General features: G+C 48.6%; 4 protein-coding genes across 5 annotated transcripts; 2 read left to right on the top strand and 2 right to left on the bottom strand.

Annotated features, from left to right (window-relative positions):
• Window positions 1-4: 4 nt before the first annotated feature.
• On the bottom strand, window positions 5-9,742 carry LOC118504700 (60S acidic ribosomal protein P0). Of its 2 annotated transcripts, XR_004905336.1 has the most exons (4): window positions 6,268-9,742; window positions 1,804-1,903; window positions 1,489-1,582; window positions 506-1,178 (listed from the first exon to the last, which is right to left on the bottom strand). XR_004905336.1 is itself a non-coding variant. In XM_036039529.1 (3 exons), exons 2-3 carry the CDS (start codon window positions 1,540-1,542, stop codon window positions 285-287), a joined length of 948 nt encoding a protein of 315 aa, XP_035895422.1. In that variant the 5' UTR covers window positions 1,543-1,582; window positions 1,804-1,903; the 3' UTR covers window positions 5-284. The 2 variants fall into 2 exon arrangements, 1 of the variants encoding a protein (XP_035895422.1); XM_036039529.1 differs by lacking the exon at window positions 6,268-9,742 and having other exon boundaries at window positions 5-1,178.
• A 3,015-nt stretch (window positions 9,743-12,757) lies between these two features.
• Window positions 12,758-15,304, bottom strand: LOC118504702 (protein arginine N-methyltransferase 1). The gene is made up of 3 exons (XM_036039534.1): window positions 14,833-15,304; window positions 13,975-14,747; window positions 12,758-13,895 (listed from the first exon to the last, which is right to left on the bottom strand). The coding sequence occupies exons 1-3, from the start codon at window positions 14,846-14,848 to the stop codon at window positions 13,014-13,016; spliced, it is 1,671 nt and encodes a 556-aa protein (XP_035895427.1). The 5' UTR covers window positions 14,849-15,304; the 3' UTR covers window positions 12,758-13,013.
• Window positions 15,305-15,321: 17 nt separating this feature from the next.
• LOC118504703 (zinc finger protein 883-like) lies at window positions 15,322-17,103 on the top strand. The gene is made up of 2 exons (XM_036039536.1): window positions 15,322-15,567; window positions 15,662-17,103. The coding sequence occupies exons 1-2, from the start codon at window positions 15,460-15,462 to the stop codon at window positions 17,018-17,020; spliced, it is 1,467 nt and encodes a 488-aa protein (XP_035895429.1). The 5' UTR covers window positions 15,322-15,459; the 3' UTR covers window positions 17,021-17,103.
• A 116-nt stretch (window positions 17,104-17,219) lies between these two features.
• Window positions 17,220-22,206, top strand: LOC118504699 (protein RRP5 homolog). The gene is made up of 4 exons (XM_036039528.1): window positions 17,220-17,469; window positions 17,540-19,812; window positions 19,890-21,691; window positions 21,771-22,206. Exons 1-4 carry the CDS (start codon window positions 17,359-17,361, stop codon window positions 22,112-22,114), a joined length of 4,530 nt encoding a protein of 1,509 aa, XP_035895421.1. The 5' UTR covers window positions 17,220-17,358; the 3' UTR covers window positions 22,115-22,206.
• Window positions 22,207-22,693: the final 487 nt, after the last annotated feature.

Raw genomic sequence — 22,693 nt, 5'->3', positions numbered from 1 at the left:
GGTGCGGGTTAGTTTTGTAACTTTTTATTGTTTTCATCAGTTGGTTTCACAGAAAAATACGTATTTTGGTACGTAACAGGGATGCGAACGTGTCGCCATTGGGCCGTCCCCAGCCTTGGCGAGTATACGCCGCAGTTACGACGCCCGTGCCAAAGTAGATATAGCTCACAGAAACCACCAGTGGGAACAACCGTACAGCTTTCACGTACCAGCTACAGCGATGATGCTTCGCTGGCAATGGAGAAGCCGCCACGCGGACACGTGCTTGACTCGCGCTGCCGAAATTAATCGAACAGACCGAAGCCCATGTCTTCATCCTCGGACTCGGATTCTTCCTTCTTCTCCTCGGCCTTTGCTGCCGGAGCGGCGGCAGAAGCAGCCGGTGCAGCTGCAGTCGAGGTAGAGGCGAACTTGCTCGGGTCCTTGATGAACTCCTTGACCGTTTCGGCCTCCTTGAACTCAACCTCGGTAACGGCGGCAATGGCCAGCAGGTTGCGGAAACCGTTGGCAATGCTGTGCGGCACCGAAGCCAAGGTCGGGTATCCGATCTGGAGCGAAACGGCGGCCAGGTTGGCCACTCCGGCCTGGAACTTGGCGCGCAGATCCTCCGGCTTGATGTCGAGGATTTCTGGCGAGAAGATCGAACCGGAATCGTACACCTGCTGGATCTGCAGACCGTACGAGAACGGCGAGATGTTCAGCATGTTGAGCAGCGTGGCTTCCGAAGCGCCGACCTTGTCGCCCGGCTTCAGGATGGGCACATCGTTGATGATTTCAATCGTACCCTTCGAAATCTTGGTCGGGATGGAGAGGGCCTGGAAGAAGGAGGTCTTTTCCGGACCGAGACCGGTGTTCTGGGCCGGGATGACGACCTCCAGCGGGGCGATGGCTCCGGCACGGGCCGGTGCACGCACCTTGCTCGCGGTCAGCTTGTCGCGAACCTCGGCCAGATCGCCCTTCGTGAACACGAAGCCCACGTTGCCCTTGATGTGATTGAGCAGCTTCTCCAAGCTCTGGTTGTTCTCCAGATGTCCGCGGATGGCCTTGCGCATCATGGTGTTCTTGCCCATCAGCACGATGGCCGAGCCGCGGAGCGACATACGGATGGTTTGCATCTGACGGGAACCGACATTGTCAGCACCGACGATGAAACATCTCGGGTATTCGTCGAGCAGTTGCTGTGGAAGACAATCGAACGAACGACATTAATCCACTCGAACGGTCGGTCTGAATTGTGAGGTTATGTGTTGAAACGGTGGTGCGGATGTTGAGAACGAAAACGGAACCGTTCAGACTTGTGTTTGCTGAAGCACTTTGCGCACAGCCAATTCTCCTGGGTTCAGCTTTATTCAAGCAAGGAGCAGCATGTACGCATCTTACGAGGATAAATCATCAAAAAGGTTACAACATTTCTTCGTCCACACATCCAATCGCCACCATTAGAAAACATAACCCCAACCACACAGCAGATGCTCCCGCAATACATACCACGACCTTCAGGAAGTAGTTGGATTTCCAGGTTGCTTTGTCCTCCCTACCCATCTTGATGTGATAATAGGGACTTCGTAAAGAAATTTAAGAACTGAAAGAGAAGAAATGTTACACCATTAGTGTCGGTGGGCTTGTTTAACACGTGGAAGTGAGTGTGAACTTTGGGAACGTTTCGAGACCGTATCGAAAGGCGTGTGGAATTTATATTCGACGTTAAGCGAATACATTTTCCCAAAGGCCAGTAGACGGGGCACACTAAATGGAAAACTAAATACGAAAAATGGGCAAAAAGGTAGAAAATCTGAGCCTTACCAAAGCACAAGCTATGAACAGTTTAGCGACTGCGGACGAAATGGACGAGTCGGGGCGAAATCATCTGCCATCAAAGAACGTACTGCTCCGGAGCGGATCGCTTGATTCAAAAATTATGGATTATGGAGCAAAAAACCGTTACGTTACAGCTTTTATACCAATAAATTTGTTTATGCTGTTAATATTTACGATACATTTTGTGAGCATATATGCTTTAATGTATGTAAATTGCACACGTTTTCTTCAAAATTGTATGAATAATTTATATTTAGTAAAAGAAAAGTGCTAAATTGCATACGGAGCTCGTTAATTCACAAAATTAACGGATTAAGTTTAAGAAAAGAGAAGAAATCGTGTATAGGTATGGTTGGAAATTTTATTGAATCCTGCTCTAATAATGTTTGCATCAAGCGCAATTCGTAAACAGTTTAACGTTAAACTTACTAGCATATGATCGTCGTCAACCAGCAACGTTAAAGATTCGATGTTCAACGTATACCGACGTACGGCAAACACCAAACTACAGCTAGCAAAAAACCGTTTGCTTTACAAAATCACGCTAAAGCAAGTTTCTGTAACGGGGTTCTTACTATCGTTTAAGCTATGTCCGGTAAGTACGCTTCAAGCGAGAGTAGTACGGATTGATAGAATCAACGTTTTAAAAGTTACATATCTATTATGGATTGTGTGTGTGTGCTATTTGCAGTACATCGAGTATGATTGTGAAACAACGGTTTAAAAATGCTTCTTATACTTGTTTTCAGTAGCTGTAGTAAATCTTGTTTGCTGCCGATGAGCGATGTGTACTGCAATCATTTTAAAGCATACTTTCAAGCCCGCCCATCATGCTCACACGATCCGTCTCTTCAACCCCAATTCTTGCTCACTTGAATTGTTTTGGCAGCGGCGGATCAATGTGAACCAACAATGCGGTTATATGTTTAAATGCAACATTTTCAAACCTACCCTGTTCGCTTGCTTAAACTACACCGCGAACGGGGTTTTGGAAGTGAAGAACCGTCCACCGGTTGGATAGTTATTTTAAAATTAAAGCTCTATCTTTCTTATCGAACACACCGGGTTCGGTGCGTTATTAAATTGTGCAGTTTTGCTCTGTCCTGTCCTGTGAAGGGGTTCGCACTATCGCCGCTTACTTCCTGTGTTCTTTCCTGTAGTTTTGTAGCTACTAGTCACAAGATCATCTTCATACGATCGACTAACGTACTAGGGATTGTCATTCGGTTGGAATCGGATATAGGGAACCAGTAGCATTAGTTCTCTCGCATTGGTAGGTGTAGTTGTAAAGATAAATGATATTTTAATCTGGCGCAATGTGCGCCTGTTGGTCGTAAGTGGGTTGATTGGGTGCACATTGCTTCGGTCAAGCTGCGCTGTAGTGTGGGATAGAAAAGAAATGGGAATCCTGCAACCACCCCTGCCACAAGTACTACGTATTTTGCTGGGCTGGTAGTTTTAGCTATTTCAGTGTAATAGTAGTAGTTTCCGTTGTTCACTTCACAACCATTGTAAGTGTAGCATTGTTTTGTTTGTTTTAATTTGAATGAAATCTATTTGTTCCTGTTTTTATCGAGTTCAATGTTGCGTGTTTAGCACTCGGTTAAACGACATCAAACCATTGGGATTGGTCAGAAATACTAGCAGTTAAATGCATACGTTTCTCTACGTTTGTTATGTGTGTGTGTCTCTCTCTCTATAATTATATATGATCCAAAATTTAAAGCTTTCATTTCTTTATCCATTCACCCGTTGCATGAAAGTGTTGAGCTTCTCGGTTTGACGCGACGAGTGCCTATCAGGCAACACGGAATGAGTGCCAGTCGGGCTACACTTTGTACAACACACACACACACTTTAACTTTGAATAAAGATTCATTCCTGCATCAAGCGTACAAGCGTCTACACGTCTTTTCCTTTGGGTGCAACAGTCCACTCGCTTTTTCCGCTTTGTTTCTCTTCTAGTTCAACAGGTTATGGGCCCAGCTCAGTGTGGCCAGTTCAATTGAAAAGTGCGCGACGCGGTTCGGAATCACAGTGATTTTTTCGGCGTGAAAAAATTAGGACATTTCCGGAAGGTACGCGGTGCGGTTAAGGAATCGTGTGTTTTTCGTGGTGAAAGAAAAAATCCAACCGGGAACGGTTCGGCACGAGCAAAAATGGATTTTTCGAAAGTGGGTGTCATCCGGCTGAACAACCGAAACTATCGGTCGTGGGCTTTCAAAGTGCAGATGTTGATGATGCGGGAGGGTACGTGGACGTACGTTGACCCGGGTGTCGCGCCGACACCGGTAACTCCGGAGTGGACGGAGGGTGATTCGAAGGCGCGGGCGACCATTGCTTTGTTGGTTGAGGATAACCAACACAATCTCATCATGACAAAGAACACAGCGAAAGAGACATGGGATGCGCTCAAGGCACACCACCACAAAGCCACTCTTACCGGGAAAGTTTCGTTGCTGAAAGAGATTTGCAATGCAAACTATCATGAAGGTGAGAATATGGAAGATTTTTTATACGGCATGGAAGATCTCTACTCTCGGCTGGAGAATTCGGGTGAAAAACTCTCGGCGAACATGCAGGTGGCCATGATTTTGCGGAGCCTTCCAAAAGCATTTGACGCTCTTACTACCGCTTTGGAAAGTCGTTCCGATAAAGAGCTAACGATGGAACTTGTGCGGGCAAAGCTGATCGACGAAAGTGAGAAGCTGTACGGCGGAAAGGTGCAGGAGGAGCGAGTGCTGAAGGCGAAAAGTGAAGCAAAACCAGGCGCGTGTTTCTTTTGTGGTCAATCTGGCCATAAGAAACGGGACTGCAAAGAGTTCCTGAATCGGAAGAGCAGCGGGGAAGGCGAAAAGAAGAAAAAGAATAAGCCGAATAAAAAAGAACTAGTGAAAATAGTGCGCGAAAACGACACAAGTTCGTTTACGTTCATGGTTCGTCAGCCTGAAATTCGCGGTAACGATCGGTCGTGGCTAATCGACTCGGGTGCTAGTTCGCACATGTGTAGCGACAAAAGCGCGTTCACGGTAATGGAACAAAGCTTGCGTTCAAATGTTACCGTCGCAGATGGCAGCGAAAATCGCGTCGAAGGTGTTGGCGATTGCCTGATCAAGTGTGCGGTTGAAAACGGCGAAATAATTGAAATCACGCTACGGGGTGTGTTGTATGTCCCTACGCTGGAGGGAAACATGATTTCAATCGGTAAACTCGCGGAAAAAGGTGTGCGTGCAGTTTTTGACAACACCGGGTGCAAATGTTGAACTAGAAGAGAAACAAAGCGGAAAAAGCGAGTGGACTGTTGCACCCAAAGGAAAAGACGTGTAGACGCTTGTACGCTTGATGCAGGAATGAATCTTTATTCAAAGTTAAAGTGTGTGTGTGTGTTGTACAAAGTGTAGCCCGACTGGCACTCATTCCGTGTTGCCTGATAGGCACTCGTCGCGTCAAACCGAGAAGCTCAACACTCCTCCTCAACACTGAATGATTTTATTCCGATCGCTTCCCTAAGTTGTCGAAGTTTCACTGCTTGCAACGGTTTGGTAAGCAGATCAGCTTGCATGTGTTCGGTTGGGCAGTACTGCAGTTTCACGATGCCGTCCCGAACCATATCTTTCACGAAATTAAATTTCGTATCGATGTGTTTTGCTTTGCGTTCGGCTCGGTCTCCTTTAGTCAGCGCAATGCAACTTTGATTGTCTTCGTTGACCAGAACTGGACCATCCAGTTGCTCGCCAACATCCGCCATCAGTTTCAGGATCCACTTTACCTCCTGTAGACACTCGGCAAGAGAAATATATTCGGCCTCGGTGCTAGATAGTGCCACGCACTTCTGCTTATGACAGCCCCATCCGATGAGCCCGCCGCCGAACTTAAACACGAACCCCGAGTTGGATTTGCGGTCGCTCTCGTCGCCTGCCCAATCGGCGTCCACAAAACACTCCAGCTTCTGTTCGCCGCTTCCAAGGTACAATACACTATCCAGTGTACCCTTGAGGTAACGTAGTATCCGTTTGGCCTCGTTCCAATCTGCTTCTGATGGATCTTGCACTCTCCTGCCCAGAATGGCCGTGGCGATTGCAATATCGGGTCTGCTGGTCACTGCAGCGTACAACAGAGCCCCTATGAGACTTTGATACGCTTTTGGCGAATCCAACTTCCTGCCATTCTCCTCCTTTCGTTTTAAGAAGCCGGGATCCATCGGGTATTTGGACGGTTTAGCATCCAGCATGCCGAAACGCTCCAGAACTCGTTCCAAGTAAGCTTGTTGGTCCATACAGTAACGCCCATCGTTCCGCCGAACTCGTATGCCGAGAAAAAATCTTAGGTTACCCATGACGCTGATCGTGAAATTCAGTGTCAGGACGTGGACTACCTCAGAAAATTCTTCCTCCGTGTTACATATGACGATCACATCGTCAACGTAAATGAGAACAAAAATGGACTTACCCGCTTTTTCGCGTATGTACAAACATGGGTCCGCCGTTGATTGGATGAAACCCATTGTTTTCAGTACGTCGTCGATCTTCGTATTCCAGACACGAGCTGCCTGCTTGAGCCCGTAAATGCTGCGATGCAGCCTGCAGACTTCGTTCGGGTTACCGCTCTCGAATCCCTGTGGCTGGCGCATAAAAATCTCCTCCTTGAGAAGACCATGTAGGTACGCCGTCTTTATGTCAACGTGCTTTGTTAACATCTTCCTTTTACTCGCCAGAACCAGCATCGTCCGGAAAGTAATCTGCTTTACGACGGGGGCAAACACTAGGTCGTAATCCGTCCCGAATTTCTGGCAGAAACCCTGCGCCACCAGCCGTGCTTTATACCGAACGAAATGACCGTCTTCATCCGCTTTACACTTGAAGATCCATTTCGACCCGATAGCCTTTCGGTGCGGCGGCAGCTCCGCTAGCTCCCACGTTCCATTTTCGTGATGGGACTGCATTTCTTCTGCCATCGCTGATTTCCATTCGGCACTCTGAGGACCAGATACAGCTTCCTTATACGTTTTTGGTTCGGTTATACATTCCTTCGCCAGATATACTTCTTCGTCATATCTTGCCGGTGGAACGCCAGCTGTCGCTCTTTGTGAACGACGAACGGGAGTACTCGACACCACCGGCACAGCCGCTGGCATCGCCTCCGGTATTACATCCAGCACCGCCTCCGGCTCCGCAGCTCCAGCTTCAGTGTCGTCATCGTCCCACAGTCCGCGAAGCCAATTGTTATCATTATCGTTCCAAAAACCTCGTGGCCAGCCATCGTCTGAACAATCCCAACCGTAAAATTCAGATTCGGAGGTTGTTTCATTGGCCACGTTGGTTTTAGCTTCCTGTTTCGTTTCATCGAGAGACCACTCAATTTCAACGCTTTCAGTCGGATTATCCTCTATTTTGGGATCGCCGTATGTCTGCTCCTTGGATCCGTCATCAATCTCAAGAAAACGGACATCCCGACTGATTTGAATTTCTCCCGTCTTAGTGTTTAGCATCCGATACGCCTTATGTTCGCCGGAATAGCCGACAAAAGTCATACGCTCCGCCTTGACGTCTAACTTTTTTCGTTTCACCGACGGAATCAGTACGTATCCAACACATCCAAACAGTCGCAGGTTGGTCAAATCTGGTTTTTTGCCGAACCAGATCTCGAATGGCGTACGATCTACTGCAGCAGACGGCAATCGATTTTGCAAGTAGCAAGCGGTATTGACTGCTTCCGCCCAAAATCGCTTATGCATACCTGCATCCCGAAGCATACACCGACCCATCTCCGTGAGCGATCGGTTCTTCCGCTCCGCGACACCATTTTGCTGGGGTGAATATGCTGCAGTAAATTCCATCTTTATCCCTTCGTCCGCACAGAATTTTCGAAGCGCCTTACTGAAGTATTCTCCTCCCTGATCGGAGCGAATGATCCGCGGTTTCCGGCCAAACTGGTTTTGAACCAATTTCACGTATTCGCGAATCTTATTCTCGACCTCCGATTTCTTTTTGAGAAAATAGACGAAAGTATACCTACTATGATCGTCTATTAGGGTCATATAGTAACGGCATCCCCCTAAGGTCGTTTCTTCCATTGGGCCGCACACATCACTGTGGATTATATCCAGCACTTCTGTCGAGGTTTTTTCTGCAACTGGTGGAAATGGCGAGCGTGCCATTTTGCATTCGATGCAGCATTCGCAGGTCCAGCGGATACCGCAGTCGACCACTTTTAGACCCGACACCAAGTCGTACCGCTTCATTTCACCGATGACAGCTGGATCCCTGTGCCCAAGACGACGATGCCAAGTGTGTTGGCAATTTTTCGTGTGCTCTTTTACGACTGATTTCATCACTCGATCCTGTGCAATTCGCAACCAATACATATCGCTCACTTTATCCGCGACCGCGACGATCGTATTTCCGTAAACGAGTTTGCACCCGGTGTTGTCAAAAACTGCACGCACACCTTTTTCCGCGAGTTTACCGATTGAAATCATGTTTCCCTCCAGCGTAGGGACATACAACACACCCCGTAGCGTGATTTCAATTATTTCGCCGTTTTCAACCGCACACTTGATCAGGCAATCGCCAACACCTTCGACGCGATTTTCGCTGCCATCTGCGACGGTAACATTTGAACGCAAGCTTTGTTCCATTACCGTGAACGCGCTTTTGTCGCTACACATGTGCGAACTAGCACCCGAGTCGATTAGCCACGACCGATCGTTACCGCGAATTTCAGGCTGACGAACCATGAACGTAAACGAACTTGTGTCGTTTTCGCGCACTATTTTCACTAGTTCTTTTTTATTCGGCTTATTCTTTTTCTTCTTTTCGCCTTCCCCGCTGCTCTTCCGATTCAGGAACTCTTTGCAGTCCCGTTTCTTATGGCCAGATTGACCACAAAAGAAACACGCGCCTGGTTTTGCTTCACTTTTCGCCTTCAGCACTCGCTCCTCCTGCACCTTTCCGCCGTACAGCTTCTCACTTTCGTCGATCAGCTTTGCCCGCACAAGTTCCATCGTTAGCTCTTTATCGGAACGACTTTCCAAAGCGGTAGTAAGAGCGTCAAATGCTTTTGGAAGGCTCCGCAAAATCATGGCCACCTGCATGTTCGCCGAGAGTTTTTCACCCGAATTCTCCAGCCGAGAGTAGAGATCTTCCATGCCGTATAAAAAATCTTCCATATTCTCACCTTCATGATAGTTTGCATTGCAAATCTCTTTCAGCAACGAAACTTTCCCGGTAAGAGTGGCTTTGTGGTGGTGTGCCTTGAGCGCATCCCATGTCTCTTTCGCTGTGTTCTTTGTCATGATGAGATTGTGTTGGTTATCCTCAACCAACAAAGCAATGGTCGCCCGCGCCTTCGAATCACCCTCCGTCCACTCCGGAGTTACCGGTGTCGGCGCGACACCCGGGTCAACGTACGTCCACGTACCCTCCCGCATCATCAACATCTGCACTTTGAAAGCCCACGACCGATAGTTTCGGTTGTTCAGCCGGATGACACCCACTTTCGAAAAATCCATTTTTGCTCGTGCCGAACCGTTCCCGGTTGGATTTTTTCTTTCACCACGAAAAAACACACGATTCCTTAACCGCACCGCGTACCTTCCGGAAATGTCCTAATTTTTTCACGCCGAAAAAATCACTGTGATTCCGAACCGCGTCGCGCACTTTTCAATTGAACTGGCCACACTGAGCTGGGCCCATAACCTGTTGAACTAGAAGAGAAACAAAGCGGAAAAAGCGAGTGGACTGTTGCACCCAAAGGAAAAGACGTGTAGACGCTTGTACGCTTGATGCAGGAATGAATCTTTATTCAAAGTTAAAGTGTGTGTGTGTGTTGTACAAAGTGTAGCCCGACTGGCACTCATTCCGTGTTGCCTGATAGGCACTCGTCGCGTCAAACCGAGAAGCTCAACAGCAAACTCGTTTACGGAAATACGATCGTCGCGGTCGCGGATAAAGTGAGCGATATGTATTGGTTGCGAATTGCACAGGATCGAGTGATGAAATCAGTCGTAAAAGAGCACACGAAAAATTGCCAACACACTTGGCATCGTCGTCTTGGGCACAGGGATCCAGCTGTCATCGGTGAAATGAAGCGGTACGACTTGGTGTCGGGTCTAAAAGTGGTCGACTGCGGTATCCGCTGGACCTGCGAATGCTGCATCGAATGCAAAATGGCACGCTCGCCATTTCCACCAGTTGCAGAAAAAACCTCGACAGAAGTGCTGGATATAATCCACAGTGATGTGTGCGGCCCAATGGAAGAAACGACCTTAGGGGGATGCCGTTACTATATGACCCTAATAGACGATCATAGTAGGTATACTTTCGTCTATTTTCTCAAAAAGAAATCGGAGGTCGAGAATAAGATTCGCGAATACGTGAAATTGGTTCAAAACCAGTTTGGCCGGAAACCGCGGATCATTCGCTCCGATCAGGGAGGAGAATACTTCAGTAAGGCGCTTCGAAAATTCTGTGCGGACGAAGGGATAAAGATGGAATTTACTGCAGCATATTCACCCCAGCAAAATGGTGTCGCGGAGCGGAAGAACCGATCGCTCACGGAGATGGGTCGGTGTATGCTTCGGGATGCAGGTATGCATAAGCGATTTTGGGCGGAAGCAGTCAATACCGCTTGCTACTTGCAAAATCGATTGCCGTCTGCTGCAGTAGATCGTACGCCATTCGAGATCTGGTTCGGCAAAAAACCAGATTTGACCAACCTGCGACTGTTTGGATGTGTTGGATACGTACTGATTCCGTCGGTGAAACGAAAAAAGTTAGACGTCAAGGCGGAGCGTATGACTTTTGTCGGCTATTCCGGCGAACATAAGGCGTATCGGATGCTAAACACTAAGACGGGAGAAATTCAAATCAGTCGGGATGTCCGTTTTCTTGAGATTGATGACGGATCCAAGGAGCAGACATACGGCGATCCCAAAATAGAGGATAATCCGACTGAAAGCGTTGAAATTGAGTGGTCTCTCGATGAAACGAAACAGGAAGCTAAAACCAACGTGGCCAATGAAACAACCTCCGAATCTGAATTTTACGGTTGGGATTGTTCAGACGATGGCTGGCCACGAGGTTTTTGGAACGATAATGATAACAATTGGCTTCGCGGACTGTGGGACGATGACGACACTGAAGCTGGAGCTGCGGAGCCGGAGGCGGTGCTGGATGTAATACCGGAGGCGATGCCAGCGGCTGTGCCGGTGGTGTCGAGTACTCCCGTTCGTCGTTCACAAAGAGCGACAGCTGGCGTTCCACCGGCAAGATATGACGAAGAAGTATATCTGGCGAAGGAATGTATAACCGAACCAAAAACGTATAAGGAAGCTGTATCTGGTCCTCAGAGTGCCGAATGGAAATCAGCGATGGCAGAAGAAATGCAGTCCCATCACGAAAATGGAACGTGGGAGCTAGCGGAGCTGCCGCCGCACCGAAAGGCTATCGGGTCGAAATGGATCTTCAAGTGTAAAGCGGATGAAGACGGTCATTTCGTTCGGTATAAAGCACGGCTGGTGGCGCAGGGTTTCTGCCAGAAATTCGGGACGGAATACGACCTAGTGTTTGCCCCCGTCGTAAAGCAGATTACTTTCCGGACGATGCTGGTTCTGGCGAGTAAAAGGAAGATGTTAACAAAGCACGTTGACATAAAGACGGCGTACCTACATGGTCTTCTCAAGGAGGAGATTTTTATGCGCCAGCCACAGGGATTCGAGAGCGGTAACCCGAACGAAGTCTGCAGGCTGCATCGCAGCATTTACGGGCTCAAGCAGGCAGCTCGTGTCTGGAATACGAAGATCGACGACGTACTGAAAACAATGGGTTTCATCCAATCAACGGCGGACCCATGTTTGTACATACGCGAAAAAGCGGGTAAGTCCATTTTTGTTCTCATTTACGTTGACGATGTGATCGTCATATGTAACACGGAGGAAGAATTTTCTGAGGTAGTCCACGTCCTGACACTGAATTTCACGATCAGCGTCATGGGTAACCTAAGATTTTTTCTCGGCATACGAGTTCGGCGGAACGATGGGCGTTACTGTATGGACCAACAAGCTTACTTGGAACGAGTTCTGGAGCGTTTCGGCATGCTGGATGCTAAACCGTCCAAATACCCGATGGATCCCGGCTTCTTAAAACGAAAGGAGGAGAATGGCAGGAAGTTGGATTCGCCAAAAGCGTATCAAAGTCTCATAGGGGCTCTGTTGTACGCTGCAGTGACCAGCAGACCCGATATTGCAATCGCCACGGCCATTCTGGGCAGGAGAGTGCAAGATCCATCAGAAGCAGATTGGAACGAGGCCAAACGGATACTACGTTACCTCAAGGGTACACTGGATAGTGTATTGTACCTTGGAAGCGGCGAACAGAAGCTGGAGTGTTTTGTGGACGCCGATTGGGCAGGCGACGAGAGCGACCGCAAATCCAACTCGGGGTTCGTGTTTAAGTTCGGCGGCGGGCTCATCGGATGGGGCTGTCATAAGCAGAAGTGCGTGGCACTATCTAGCACCGAGGCCGAATATATTTCTCTTGCCGAGTGTCTACAGGAGGTAAAGTGGATCCTGAAACTGATGGCGGATGTTGGCGAGCAACTGGATGGTCCAGTTCTGGTCAACGAAGACAATCAAAGTTGCATTGCGCTGACTAAAGGAGACCGAGCCGAACGCAAAGCAAAACACATCGATACGAAATTTAATTTCGTGAAAGATATGGTTCGGGACGGCATCGTGAAACTGCAGTACTGCCCAACCGAACACATGCAAGCTGATCTGCTTACCAAACCGTTGCAAGCAGTGAAACTTCGACAACTTAGGGAAGCGATCGGAATAAAATCATTCAGTGTTGAGGAGGAGTGTTGAGCTTCTCGGTTTGACGCGACGAGTGCCTATCAGGCAACACGGAATGAGTGCCAGTCGGGCTACACTTTGTACAACACACACACACACTTTAACTTTGAATAAAGATTCATTCCTGCATCAAGCGTACAAGCGTCTACACGTCTTTTCCTTTGGGTGCAACAGTCCACTCGCTTTTTCCGCTTTGTTTCTCTTCTAGTTCAACAGAAAGTTGGGCTTGCTATTTGGATTGGAGTGATTCCCGATTGCAATTCAATTCAATCTCTGCCCCCGCTTGTTTGATACGCCATTTGCGGTTGCACCTTTAACTGATCAGTATCAGTATTCCTACCTGCTAGTTAAGTGTATACTTCAGAACCATGTTCAAAACTTCAATGTTGATAAACAGCGAGCGCACGTCCTTTGGGTCACGGCGACAGACAAACTTCCCGGCGATCGTTTGCCCTTCCTTTACCGGCACCGGCTCTTCCAGGTAGAAGATTGTCTGCTTCCAGTGTGTCGGTCGCGAGTACGGCGATGTGGAGAATTCGATGTGCTCCGGCAGCTCAAAAAAGGTGTCAAAATATCCAATCAATGCCGTTAGCTGTGTGTCTTTCTTCACCTTTAGATCGAACGTGTAGCTAAAGTTCGGACAGTCAACGTCCACCTCCATCAGGTCAAAGTTGGCAATGATGTTCGCATTCGTGATAATGTGCTCCGGTTTGCAAACTTCTACCGTCGCTTCCCGCAGCACCTCCTTCTTCATGCACGACATATCGAACCCGTACACATTTTTCCAGAAGCCGATGAATTCATTGTGCCGCTCGAGGTCACCGTACCCGGCAATGCTAATGTTGCAGCGATTTGGCAAAATCAATCCGCCCTCACGGAGATACTGTTTGCGGGCGTAGATTACACTGTCCATCATGCCCTCGAACAGCAGAAAGTAGCCCATCCATTCGGACACAATGATGTCGACCTTCTCGACCGGTAGCTCCGTATCCTCCAGCCGTCCCTTCACGAACCGAATGTTGTCGATGTTGTTTTTGCGCACAATGTCCATCGCCTGGTAAATGATGTCCGACTGATCGACAGAAATCACCTCCTTTGCTCCAGCTTTCGAGGCGAACATCGACAGAATGGCCGTGCCGCAACCGAGATCGAGCACCGTTTTATCCTTCATTATGTCGGCATTTCGCAGGATCGCATCCCGGTAGCTTGAGGTGCGAACTTCATCCTACAATAAATGGAATCGTAAGTAAAATTGGGTTGAAGGAAATGAAGGAAAACAATTTCAAAAAAATGCATCAACCTACGCTCAACATGTCATGGTGAATTCCAAAGTGCGAGTACGTGTTGAAATAGCTCTGATCGTCGTCCACCGATACGCTGCTAACACAGTGCTCTAGCTTACGCTTGATCTGTTCCAGCTTTTTGTCGCCTCCTGCATCGTCTGCGTCCGCTTTGCCATTCTCGCCCGCGCTCGGTTGCTGCTGTTCGGCCAGCACATTGCGAAAGCTTTCCTTCATCTTCTCTATACTGCTGGCGGCATGCTGTAGAAGGTTTTCCTTCTCGCGTAGTTGTGCGGTCAGGTCGTTAATTATTCCCTGTAATTTGCGGTACTGGTCGGTGGTAAGCGTCATCGTATCACCGATGTCGTTGCCATTTTCCTTCTCTACCGACGCCCCATTACCGCCGGTACCGTTGCTGAGCATTATTTCGTCCAGCTCGTCCAGGTCGAACATTAGCCACGTTTCGTTCTCTACCGGTTTGAGATACTTGTCGTCGGCCCACGGAAAGCTGCTCCCGGTAGCCGTCTTGAACTGCTCCGGGCCAGGTTTCTCGCGTCGAATATAGTTAATCATTTTGATGTACGAATACTCGTCCAGGTGGAACCTTCGCCGGACGCCGGCAAGATCGAAATCGTGCTGCTGTTTGGCATGTCGTATGGCTACCGTCATTGTTGGGGAGATGCTTTCACAGAACAAACATTTCACCGGGTCGTTCTGCTCCTCGGCAACCTCCCATTCATCGTCCTCGCCGTTGGAATCATCCACCGTAGTGTCCATGTCGCACAGCGGAGGACAATCTGTGAAGTACCGTGGAACATCGGAAAAGTAAATCAAGGACATGGGACATGGGACTTTCATTGCACCAAACCAAACGCCCCTTACCTTCTTCATCGCTCATTTTCAATCAGTTAAACCTAACTTATGCGAAAGCAACTAGTGCAGCGGAACTGATGTATAAAAAAGGAAACAAGGGGAACTAACACAAACCCACACACCGCAGTGCAGTTAATACACGAAACAATGTATGTACAATTATCTGATATTCGAAACAGCAGCGTATGGTGGGAGAAGGAAAACAGCAAAAAGGACACTTAAAACACGATTCCGAGCGGATCGAACGGAGGGACCGAAACGGAATCACCGCACTGCGCACATGCTTTTGTTGTTGTTGCAACTGCTACGCGGTTGTTTGACAGTTATGACAAGTGCGGTTGAAAGCATGGAAGGATAATGCAAAAATCGTGCAATTTTCAAACATTAATTTGCTATTAAAATTTATTGAGATTTTTTATTATCAGTTCGTTTTTCTGTAGTTGTTTGGAAAACGATCTGGCACGCGAAAAATGGAGTCCACTGTTTAAAGAAATATCTGACAGCGAGCGTTATGTATCACCGAGTTGTGAGCCATTGACAGCCGTTAGAACAACAACAACAACAGTACGTGTTTGTTGATGCTGCCAGATCTCGAGGATAACAACCGATTTCAAGAAGCGCAGCATAGTTATAAAAATGGGCGATAAATGTCGCCTTTGCCTGAATACCCTGCCAAAAGGTTCAGCAGTTTCGATAAAGGATGCACAACTGGAGAAAGAATTGAGAGACGTGTTTTGCAACGTCGTAAGTATATAGGGTCCCGGAGCGACTCAGAACGGCATACTGGTTGAGGCATACACTAACACGCTTATGCGTTTCTTTCCCCCTAATGACGAAGATTGTATATGACGCACAGCTACCGGAATATGTGTGTACGAAATGCCGGGGCGATGTGTCCTATATCCATTCCTACTGCCAAGAGGTTTTGGCAAACCAGCAGCAATTGATGAGCGAACTAAGAGATGTCCTTTCACAGTCCGACGAAGAAATGGTCGAAGATACTCATTGCGATAACGATTTGCTATCGCCAACAGAGCAGGCGATAGTACTAGAAGAAAACTCGTTCCAGCTAGATCCATCTTTCGATTCGGCCGTATCGGACGATGGGTATGGTCCAGCGCTAGCGACAAGCGACACTGAAGATGTGGCGGTGAACGAGAAAGACGATGGAAAGGCTGAACCGAAGCGAATGTGCAGCAAGAAAGATACAAGTCTAGCAGATGGAAGTTCTAGAAGGTCACGTTCCAAGCAAGTGGATAACGAGAAGATTATACAGGACTTTTTTAAGCTCGAATGTGAGATCTGCTCAGTACCGCTGGGAAGTTTTGGATCGTTGCAGAACCATTACCGTGACGAACATCAAACAAATGGCTATGTAAGATGCTGCGATAAACAGTATTTCATTCGGTCCTGCCTTGTCGACCATATTGGAGCGCACCTGGGTTCGATCCGGTGCGAGATTTGCCAGAAAAGTTACAAAACCAAGCGATATCTTCAGCAGCATATGACCGAAAGTCACAGTAGCGCCGAGGCTAGGCCCTTTAAATGCACCGAATGCCACAAGTCCTACTCGAAAGAGCATCTGCTGCGAGCCCACATGCAGCGGCACATAAAGCAACAGTGCAACATCTGCCAAAAAATGCTGTCCAACCAGAATTCTCTAAAAGTGCACATTGCCCAGGTGCACAGCGGCGATGCGAATCAGATTTGCGACACGTGTGGTAAAGTGTTTCGCACCAAACCCGCCATGGAGCGGCACATCAAGCTGGACCATCAGCCACAGCTAGTGACCTGGGAGCAGTGTCGGCAGTGCGAAAAGTGGTTCGACTGTAAATCAAATCTGAAGAAACATATCCGACTTATACACGACCAAAGTGGCTCCTTCCCTTGCGACCAGTGCGAGCATGAGAGTGTTACGCGTAGGGCTCTGGTGCACCACAAGAACCGTATACACAAGCGGAAGCAGCTGTTCGAGTGTGATCTGTGCGGTAAAACGGTCAATTCAAAGTTGGTCCTGCGTGAGCACATGGCCACACATTCAAAAATTCCACTCTACTCTTGCGAATTCTGCGACACCACGTTCAACTCGAATGCCAATAAGTATAAGCATTACAAGAGCAAACACTTAAGAAAATGGCAAGATCTGAAACAGCAAAAACTGTTAGAAAAGATAGGCACAGGCAAAATTCTATCTTGAATGGCTTCTAGTTCGCTATTGCCATGTAACAATTAATGTACGCATTAAACACTTTTTTCTAAATAATGGTAAAGCACGTAAAACTGTGTTAGAACATTTGCTTAAATTATTCCACGATTCGATGGTGGAAATTCGGCAAGTGGAAACAGCACCAAAGGCAATCGTCGGTCAAACTGTTTGACAGTTCTCCGTTCAAAATGTAAACAAAGGAACAGCGAGAGCAGGAGCTGTCAAGTCGGTATCGTGCCGAAACCACGCGGTTTTGTTATTTTCGGCTGTAAACGTTCTACCAATCGTTTGTTCCAGTGCTGGTTGAAAGAAAAAGAAAGATCTATAAAATGTTGAACGCCGAACCTGCATTCCCACGCGGTGTCGGTGGTAATGGCGCTGGACGGGTTTCTAAACACGGTCGCAAAAACAATGCCACGAAATCAAAAACATCCTTCGAAGTATGTACCGACTGTCGGGGCACGGTTAATACCGGCACGAATGTTAATGTTTTGTGTTGTTTGCTTTTAGCGTTACGGTGCGGCAATTTTCCGCGAGCAAAAGGTTCCCCGACTTCGTCCCAAGGAGCGTCACCAGGTATCGCAGACTGAAAAGGAGCTGGATGAAGCTGATGTTCAGCAAGCGTTGACTGCCGAGAACCTGTCGCTTCAGTCTCTTGGTCCAGGCATGCTCGTCTTGGGCTGTGTGAAACTCGTAAGCGCTACGTGTCTGGATGTGGTACTGCCTGGGCGTATAAAGGGCAACGTGCCGATAGCAAACATATCGAACGAATACACCGCACAGCTGCAGGAGCCGGTCCGCTCCAGTTCCAGTAATTGCCCGACGTTAAAAGATATGTACAAGGCCGGAGACCTGATATACGTGAAGGTACTCGAGGTGCAAAAACAGCCGCATACCACGGTGACGCTTTCGCTGAAACCCAGTGATCTACACAGTGACTTTGCACCGTCGCAACTCACCACCGGTTTAGTGTTGGCCGCAACAATTGTCGCCAAGGAAGATCACGGGTACCGGATGGATGTGGGTATCCGTAACGTGCGCGCGTTTCTACCTGCTGAAAATCTCGGCCAAAATCAAACCAACGTTGGCCGCAACCTTGTTTGCTCGGTGGAACAGGTGGTCCAGCAAAGTCCTGGTGCGACCATAGTCCTGAAGGCCTTCAACCCGAACACGCCATGGGTGCTGAATGTAGAGGAAGCTACCCTGGAAACGATAGTGCCCGGCTGTCGGCTATCGTTCACCGTAGGTGAACCGGTACAGTACGGTCTGCGAGGAATGCTCTTTGATGACACGGTCCCCGCGTACGCAAATGAGCTCATGCTTACCAAGCCGACGAGCACGCCGCAAAAGTACAGCATGTTCAAGAAGCTACCTGCCACCATGCTGTACATGATGCCCCGTACGAAACAGGTATTTGTGTCACTGAGGCCGTACCGGAACAATCGGTGCGAGATGGATGCGGCCTACGGGCACGGTGCGACTATCGAGAAGGCTTGCGTGAAATTCATCAATAACGACGGCATTTGGCTTCAGTACGGGAAAAAGGGCCGAGCTCTCATTCAACGAAATATGCTGCTGAAAAGTGCCGCCAAGTCGGGCAACGTAGACGAAAATGTCATACTGGCAAAATTCCAAATCGGAACCACGCACAGAGTGTGCGTAGTGTTCCACGACCCACTCACAAACGTTTGCGTAGTCACCAACGATCCCGCGATGGTCGATGCGGAGATCCGAACGGCGGGCGACATCATTATCGGCAAAACGTATAATTGTCGCGTTGTCGAGAAAGAAGGAAACAAAGTCCTGGTGACTGTTGGAAAGGCGAGAGGATCAGTGGAGCACGAGCTGTACGATCGCAAAAACCCGCTCAACGTGAATGAGTTTGCGAAAGTAAGAGCCGTTTCACGTTGCGGAGATCTGAACCAGCCGAGCGTCAGGTTTACGAACCATCCGTTGCTACTGAGCGAAGATGCTATGATCTTACACGACTGGGATCAGCTGGACGCCACTCGGAAAGATCAGTGCTTCCACGGTGTGGTAGGCGTGAAGAAAATTGACAAGATTTTAGTAAAATTCTTCAACAACATTTCCGGCGTGCTGACGGTAAAGCATGCAACGGACGTTTGTGCCAAACTGGGCAGCCTTCGTGTGGGTGACGTAGCGAAATTCGCTGTGAGTGAATTTGACAAGAATACCCGTAAGCTTTTCCTCGCACTACCGCATACCGGCGATCAGGTGCAACCCGTTGCCGTTGATGCTACGATTACCTGCATCCATGCTACCGGTGTGGAAGTGCAGACGAAGCATGGTGGTGAGGTCGGTACCATCCCATCGGAATGCTTTTCCGAGTTTGGTGAGCACAACTCGCTGTACATGAGACTGTTTCACGAAGGGCAAACTATTCGCGTCATGAAAACAACCTCCGGTACGTACAGCTTCCGGTTGAAAGAGTACTTCAAGACGCACCCGACCGGCGTCCAATCCGTGGTACAAGGAACACTGCTGAAGGGAAGCTGCATCACGGTGAATGGCGTCGTCTATGCAACACCGTTGCTGAACAATTATTCGGAACAGTTCGAAGTGATGGGATCGAAAGGAAAGGGTAGGATTCCGGATGGTTCCACCATTATGATGCGTGTGGAAAAGGTCGAGCAACAACCCCCGGCCGGTGACTACCGCATGAAAGTGGACACATCGCTGGAGGCTGTATGCGAAAATGGCATCGATGGAGTTTACGAATTCGTGGCGGCCTACATGCAGGATGTCGACGATTTGATTCAAAGGTTTGTATCGAGTAAAGGATGGGATTGTCACTAATAATACTAAACTGTTAACACGATGCCTTTTCCACCGTTCCCAGGTACCAAGAGAGGCAGTACGCGTTTGCGAACTACACCATCGGTCAGCATGTGGAGTGCGTGATCGAGCACGTCATACCAAACTCCGACAAATTGGCTGTAGAAGTGCATGCAGTCGATAAGGAATCGAAAAACGTTACCAAAGGTATCGCGGTTCTACCGAACCAACCGGCCACTTCGTACAAGGTCGGTACCAAGGTGCCCGGTCGCATAGTGTGGATCGATGTGGAGCGAATGTTGGTGCACGTCTGTTTGGACCAATCGCTGTTTGATCGTATACCGTTGAATGGCAACGCTGGTCCACGGACAACGTTCCTGCAAGAACCCCAAGATTGTTGTGTATTGTTTGCGAACCAATTCGTAAAAGTTTGCTGCCTTCAGTGCGGCCCGGCACAATTGTTGATTGTTCCGGTAAAACACCACTACAACGACTGGCAGGACAGCGAGGAGCCTGGCAATGTGATGAAAGTAAAGTTGATCAAACCAATCGGCGCGATGGTTTTAGCTATGCTTGAAAACATGATCTTCCTGTATGGTTCGTTGAGTGCGAATAAGCTGCAGACCGGGCGACACTCGGCGGAATTAACGTCCCAGACTTCAGAGGAAACGGATGATGAGGACATGGACCGGGAGGAGAGCGCATCAAATGATAACTCTTCTACCTCCAAGCGCAGTTTACTGCTGCTAGGAAAAAATGGCAAACCTAAAGCGTTGAAAACGGGAAAGCTGAAGCGCAAGCTTGTCGGCAAAGAATTAGAAAAAGGATCCTCCGCTAAAGCTAAAGAAACAAATGGAGCAAATGGTACACTGTTGCCCATTAAGAGGAAAAAGAAAAAGACCAACGAACCGTTCTCCCAGGAGGAGCAAGAAACGGCGATGACCACTATCATGAAACTAAAGGAAAAACAACAGACCACCAAACAATCTATGCTGCTCGTTGGAAAGAAAGACCAAGCGACAAAGTCTAAGTTGAAAAAGAAGAAAGCTAAAGCTTTTGTAATCGAGCAGTTAGATGGGGCCGACGCTTTCCATCTACATCAGCTGGACGGCGTGGATGACGGGCCAAGCGGAACGGGCGCAAGGCAGGCAAAAAAGCGTAAGCACACGCCCGACGCCCAAAGGTTACCGGGCGCAACCAATTTCTGGGACAGTACGCCCGTGTACAAACGTTCGGCCGCTGACTCGAGCGACGACGAGTCGGACAGCAGTGAGCAGGGTGAGGCTGTGCCGAAAAAGCGTACCACCGCCAAGGAACGGTTCGAAGCGATGAAGCAGGAGGAAGAGCGACTGCGCAAGATAGAGGAAGAGCTGGCCAATCCTTCCGTCGATCCGCACACACCGGACCAGTTCGATCGGCTGGTGTTGGCGCAACCGAACAACAGCATGCTTTGGATTCGCTACATGGTCTTTCACATGGAGTCGGCCGAACTGGAGAAGGCGCGTGCGGTCGGGCGAAGGGCACTGAAGGCGATCCATTTCCGCGAGGAAACGGATCGGCTGAACGTGTGGGTTGCGCTGCTGAACCTGGAAATCCGCTACGAAACGGTGGACAGCTTCAAGGACGTGCTGCAGGAAGCGATCCAGTACAATGACGCGTTTAAGGTGTACACGCGCGTAATTGACATTCTAATCGACTGCCAAAAGCATACCGAGGTGCAGGAGCTGCTGGAACTGCTGCTGAAGAAGTTCCGGAAGCAAAACGGCATGTGGTACCTGGTGGCGGACGCATGGTATCGCATTGGGCAGGGCAGCAAGGTGAAGCCGCTGCTTAGCCAAGCACTGAAATCCCTACCGACCCGCGATCGTAAGTATTGTACCACAATCACGGAGCAGTGCTCTTGGTACAATTTCTTAATGCAATATATATGCTTCTCTTTTGTCAGATATTCCGTTGATTGTGAAGTTCGCTTTCCTGCACAACCGCAACGAGAACCGGGACGAGGCGCACCTGCTGTTCGAACAGATACTGACCAGCTATCCGAAGCGTACCGACATCTGGTCGCAGTACATTGACATGCTGGTGAAGGACAATCTGGTTGGCAATGCGCGGCAAATCCTGGAGCGTGCGATCATGCAGCGGCTGCCGCTGAAAAACATGAAAACGCTCTACACCAAGTACGTCAACTTTGAGGAAAAGCATGGCGATCGCGATAGCGTACGGCGCGTGAAGCAGATGGCGGCCGACTTTGTGCAGGCTCAGCTAAACAATGCGGGCATTAAGAGTTAGGCGGGCCGCTGCGCTGCTTTAAAATACACAACATACAGCATGTATGTATCCAGCTATAGGTTCAAATAAAATGTATTTAAATGCACAATCTACCCATTAACGTTAGTTTGCGTTTCGATGACTAATGTTAGTATCCGTTGCAACAGAATATCACACCGATTGAACTTTACAAGCAACAAATATTTGCACAGTTCCATTAAAAGTTTCGATAAAATGTGTTCAATCGGGCCCCATATGTCTCGCATTCTACGTTTACTAGTTGGCTGCATACTAACTCATTCTCCAACCCACAACACGATCAACGCGCGATCAAGTAACGTAAACGCTCTAGGGTGTGTATGTAATAAACTTGAATGAAATTCTCATCTCGGATTCTAAGCATCGGGCGGTGGGCTGACGACGACGACGGGGCGTTTGCCAATTTGCATACCGCAGAATAACCCCGCACTACGGAGCAACATTCGGCAAATATGTATATTTATAGAAATCGCATCCAAAGCAAGTTTTGCCATGACGTGGTGTGTAACGGGTCTCTGGCCCGTACCAAAAAGAGAAACAAATCGGTAATACCCACAATCG

Source organism: Anopheles stephensi, chromosome 2 (assembly GCF_013141755.1).
Source record: "Anopheles stephensi strain Indian chromosome 2, UCI_ANSTEP_V1.0, whole genome shotgun sequence".
NCBI classification, from domain to species: Eukaryota; Metazoa; Arthropoda; class Insecta; order Diptera; family Culicidae; genus Anopheles; species Anopheles stephensi.
Note: the sequence above shows the minus strand (reverse complement) of the source record. Positions and strands in the feature narration are given on the sequence as shown.

Bases quoted from the DNA above. Each gene is read 5' to 3' on its own strand.
- LOC118504700 (XM_036039529.1), bottom strand. From the start codon at position 1,542: ATGGGTAGGGAGGACAAAGCAACCTGGAAATCCAACTACTTCCTGAAG. The intron at 1,179-1,488 runs GTATGTATTGCG...TGTCTTCCACAG, and splicing joins ACTACTTCCTGAAGGTCGTG to CAACTGCTCGACGAATACCC.
- LOC118504702 (XM_036039534.1), bottom strand. The intron at 13,896-13,974 runs GTAGGTTGATGC...CATTTATTGTAG, and splicing joins TTCACCATGACATGTTGAGC to GATGAAGTTCGCACCTCAAG.
- LOC118504703 (XM_036039536.1), top strand. From the start codon at position 15,460: ATGGGCGATAAATGTCGCCTTTGCCTGAATACCCTGCCAAAAGGTTCA. The intron at 15,568-15,661 runs GTAAGTATATAG...CTAATGACGAAG, and splicing joins GAGACGTGTTTTGCAACGTC to ATTGTATATGACGCACAGCT.
- LOC118504699 (XM_036039528.1), top strand. From the start codon at position 17,359: ATGTTGAACGCCGAACCTGCATTCCCACGCGGTGTCGGTGGTAATGGC. The intron at 17,470-17,539 runs GTATGTACCGAC...GTTTGCTTTTAG, and splicing joins AATCAAAAACATCCTTCGAA to CGTTACGGTGCGGCAATTTT. The intron at 21,692-21,770 runs GTAAGTATTGTA...CTCTTTTGTCAG, and splicing joins ATCCCTACCGACCCGCGATC to ATATTCCGTTGATTGTGAAG.